This window comes from Phasianus colchicus, chromosome 29 (genome assembly GCF_987193195.1).
Source record: "Phasianus colchicus chromosome 29, bPhaCol1.hap1.1, whole genome shotgun sequence".
NCBI lineage: Eukaryota > Metazoa > Chordata > Aves > Galliformes > Phasianidae > Phasianus > Phasianus colchicus.
Genome location: NC_143464.1, coordinates 2,761,947 through 2,766,040, shown reverse-complemented (window position 1 = coordinate 2,766,040; position 4,094 = coordinate 2,761,947). Strand labels below are relative to the sequence as shown.

Here is a 4,094-nt window from a genome sequence, read left to right as displayed (position 1 = left end):
AGGAAACTTATTTTTACTAAACATGATACTGGAATGTAAGATAACACAATGTTATAAAATAAAATTGGAATTTAGGGTAATAACTCAAATATAATGAGAGAGCAAGTGTCTGAAACCAAAAGCCTTACTTTGAACTGAAGGCGCACGGCTGGGGCGCGCAGCCACACACTGCCAGGCAGCGAGCAAGTGAGAGATCCCAGGTCTTCCTCCCACGGCTTATCTTCCCCTCTGAACTCAGAGTCCCCTGGGATATGCGGTTCTTCTTCTCTTCTGAGAACCAGGTATCCAGAAAGTTGTCCGTCCACAGAACTGGAGTATTAACTCTTTAATTCCCGGTGCTTTACATGATGTTATGATGTGGAATACTGATAACAAGAATCACAAAACCATGACACCAGATGGGGCATTGGCAGCTTTGCTCGGCACACACAATCTGTTAGGACAAACAATGCTTTCGAAATCAGCTTGGCTACTGGTGATTAATTCATCTGACTTCAAAGTACGTTTTGCAGAGATGACCCTGTTGTCTATCAGGAGCTGCCAGCCCTGCAGCCCCAAGGGCATCTCCAGGGAGAGCAGTGAGGAAGAGAAAATGACATCCTGGGCTGGGCTGGGCCGGGCTGGGCTCCTGGGACTCAGGGAGCTCCTACAAGTGGGCAGCGCTGCAGAGAGACAGCTGTGCCCAGGAGCAGCTCTTCTGCACAGCACAGCCTGCAGGTGACAGGAGGAGAGGAGAGAAAGGAGAGAGGGATTGTAGGATGTGTATGGTGTGAGCAGGTGTTGAGTTCATCAAAGGAGATGTGAAATATGAACACATCTCTGAGAATCCTGAATTGTACCATTCACAATTTGCCCTTATATGAACATTCTCCTAAAGTGCTTTCAGCTGAAATTGCTATCGTTTTCTGCTGACATGAATAATGCTCTTATCCTGAAAACAGACAGCTTTCTCTAACAGAAATTTAAGGGCAGAAAAGAGCTAGGGATGGGCACTGTGAGTGCAGACAGCATAAAGATATGAGGGATGGAAATTGATTGTAAGAGGAAATTATCTAGGAAGCTGAGATATGATTAGGAAATGAGAGGAAAGTAAGAGCTCTTTCAGCTTCTACTTCTTAAGGTACACTAAAGCTCATGCAAGGAAATTGAAGTTATGGAGTTAAATGAACATTTTTCAAAGAGAAAGAAACATTTCTATAGCATTGCAGGAGGAGGAGAGTGTCTGCAAGTTATCTTGACTTCTGTCATTATTTTCTGCACTCTGCACAGGACTCCATGCCCAGGAACTGCAGATGCCCAACAGCAGCTCCATCAGCGAGTTCCTCCTGCTGGTGTTGGCAGACACGCGGCAGCTGCAGCTCCTGCACTTCTGGCTCTTGCTGGGCATCTACCTGGCTGCCCTCCTGGGCAACGGCCTCATCAGCACAGCCGTAGCCTGCCACCACCGCCTGCACACCCCCATGTACTTCTTCCTCCTCAACCTCGCCCTCCTCGACCTGGGCTGCATCTCCACCACTCTCCCCAAAGCCATGGCCAATGCCCTCTGGGGCACCTGGCATATCTCCTACTCAGGATGTGCTGCACAGGTCTTTTGCTTTTTGTTTTTGTTTTCCGCAGAGTATTGCATTCTCACCATCATGTCCTATGACCGCTATGTTGCCATCTGCAAGCCCCTGCACTACGGGACCTTGATGGACAGCAGAGCTTGTGCCAGCATGGCAGCAGCTGCCTGGGGCACTGGGGTTCTCTATTCCCTGCTGCACACTGCCAATACATTTTCAATGCCACTCTGCCAAGGCAATGCCATCAACCAGTTCTTCTGTGAAATCCCCCAGATTCTCAAGCTCTCCTGCTCAGAATTAGACTACCTCAGGGAAATTGGTTTTATTATGTTTAGTGTTCTTGCCGTATTTGTGTGTTTTGTTTTCATTGTTATGTCCTATGTGCAGATCTTCAGGGCCGTGCTGAGGATGCCCTCTGAGCAGGGACGGCACAAAGCTTTCTCCACCTGCCTCCCTCACCTGGCCGTGGTCTCTCTCTTTGTCAGCACTGACTTTTTGGCCTACCTGAAGCCCCCCTCCATCTCCTCCCCATCCCTGGACCTGGTGGTGTCATTTTTGTACTCGGTGGTGCCTCCCACACTGAACCCCCTCATCTACAGCATGAGGAACCAGGAGCTCAAGGATGCAGTGTGGAAAATGATATCATGAACAAATTTCAGCAGGGATTGTCTTCTCATCTGTCTCAACAAATGACTCACAGCCTTTTCCGCAAGATGCCTATGTTATCACAGAGTCATTGAATGGCCTGTATTGAAAAGGATCACAATGATCATCTGGTTTCAACCCCCCTGCCACAGGCTGGGTTGCCAACCAGCAGACCAGGCTGCTCAGAGTCACATCCAGAGTGGCCTTGAATGCCTCCAAGATGGGGCATCCTCAACCTCCTTGGGCAAGCTGTTCCAGTGCCTCACCACCCTCTGAGTGATAAACTTCCTTTTAATATCTAACTTAAGCCTCCCCAGACTCCGTTTAAAACCATTGCCCCTTGTCCTATCAGCATTCACCCTCGTACACAGTCGTTCTCCCTCCTGTTTATCCGCTCCCTTCAAGTATTGGAAGGCCACAATAAGGTCTCCCTGCAGCCTTCTCTTCTCCAAGCTAAACAAGCCCAGTTCCCTCAACCTTTCATCATAGGAGAGGTTCTCCAGCCTTCTTAGCACCTTAGTGGCCCTCCTCAGGACCCGCCCCAAGAGCTCCACGTCCTTCCTGTACTGGGGGCCCCAGGCGTGGATGCAGCACTGCAGATGGGGCCTCACAAGAGCTGAGTAGAGGGGGACAATCACCTCCCTCTCCCTGCTGGCCACCCCTTTTTTAATGCAGCTCAGAACACAGTTGGACTTCTGGGCTGCAAGCGCACACTGCTGGCTCGTGTCCACCTTCTCATCCACCAGGACCCCCAAGTCCTTCTCCCGCAGGGCTGCTCTCAAGTGTTTCTTTGCCCAGTCTGTATAAACACCTTGCATTGCTCCAGCCAAAGTGCAGCACCTTGCGCTTAGCCTTCTTGAACCTCTTTAGGTTCACATGGTCGCACTTCTTCAGCCTGTCCAGGTCCCTCTGCATAGCTTCCCTTCCCTCCAATGGATCAACTGCACTGCTCAGCTTGGTGTCATTTTCAAACTTGCTGAGGGTGCACTCGATGCCATCATCTGTGTCACTGATGAAGATGCTGAAGAGCATCCATGTCAAGACTGACCCTTGAGGGACACCACCTTCTTTCTTCCTCACGTTATGTCATAAACCAGTGTCCTTCACTCTGACAGTGTTTGTATCAGCTCATGGATTAAATGAATTAGACCTCCTTTAGTTCTTTGAGTCACAATTCAATGCCTTCTGCTCTCCGCCTCTGTAGCAGATAAATTTTTACTCATCTGAGGACTGACCTGGTGGGTCTTTTCACACTGTTCCTTTTTCATGTCCATAGTTGGGTGGGGACGTTTTTCCAATGTGATGGGTTTCACCACAGTGACTGTGACCCATACTTGAGACTTTTGGGCAGAGCTTGACACCAATGACCCATAGTGGTTCACGGATGTTTGTGTTTATTGAGAATAAATCAGAGTTTCTTGGCTTCCCAGTGGCCATTTCAGCGCTGAGTCACCCCCAGGGCTCCACTGACTTGTCTGGGGGGCATTGAGTGCGCTGGGTTGGGCTGCAGCTACAGGGACAAAGACAACAGTTGGCAGTTACTTCCCGGAGACCCTCTTCCCAAGTTCCATCTGCAGCTTCCAGGGGCTCTGGTCTCCTGTAGGTCCTCTTGGAAAGCTGCCTGTCCCTGGGGCCTCCGGAGATGGCATGGGATGCTTGTGATCACATAGTGGAGCTTTGCTCCCCACTCATTTATCCTTCAATTAATCATAATCCTCACTCATTTATCCTTCAATTAATATGTGTTTCCTATTAATATTTATCGTTTCCTATCTACCTATGTAAAGTACTTATCCTTTCGGTTAGGCGAACCACGCTGGTGGGATATGGCTGAGGAGTATGCTCTGTTTTTAGGGAAGTTGTATTGTATTTTACTGTTGCTTGTTT

The 4,094-nt window shown here is 49.1% G+C and overlaps 1 protein-coding gene across 1 annotated transcript; it reads left to right on the top strand.

Annotated features, from left to right (window-relative positions):
* Window positions 1-1,268: 1,268 nt before the first annotated feature.
* LOC149914613 (olfactory receptor 14J1-like) lies at window positions 1,269-2,210 on the top strand. The gene has a single exon (XM_090126714.1). It carries the CDS (start codon window positions 1,293-1,295, stop codon window positions 2,208-2,210), a length of 918 nt encoding a protein of 305 aa, XP_089982840.1. The 5' UTR covers window positions 1,269-1,292.
* The last annotated feature ends 1,884 nt before the right edge of the window (window positions 2,211-4,094 follow it).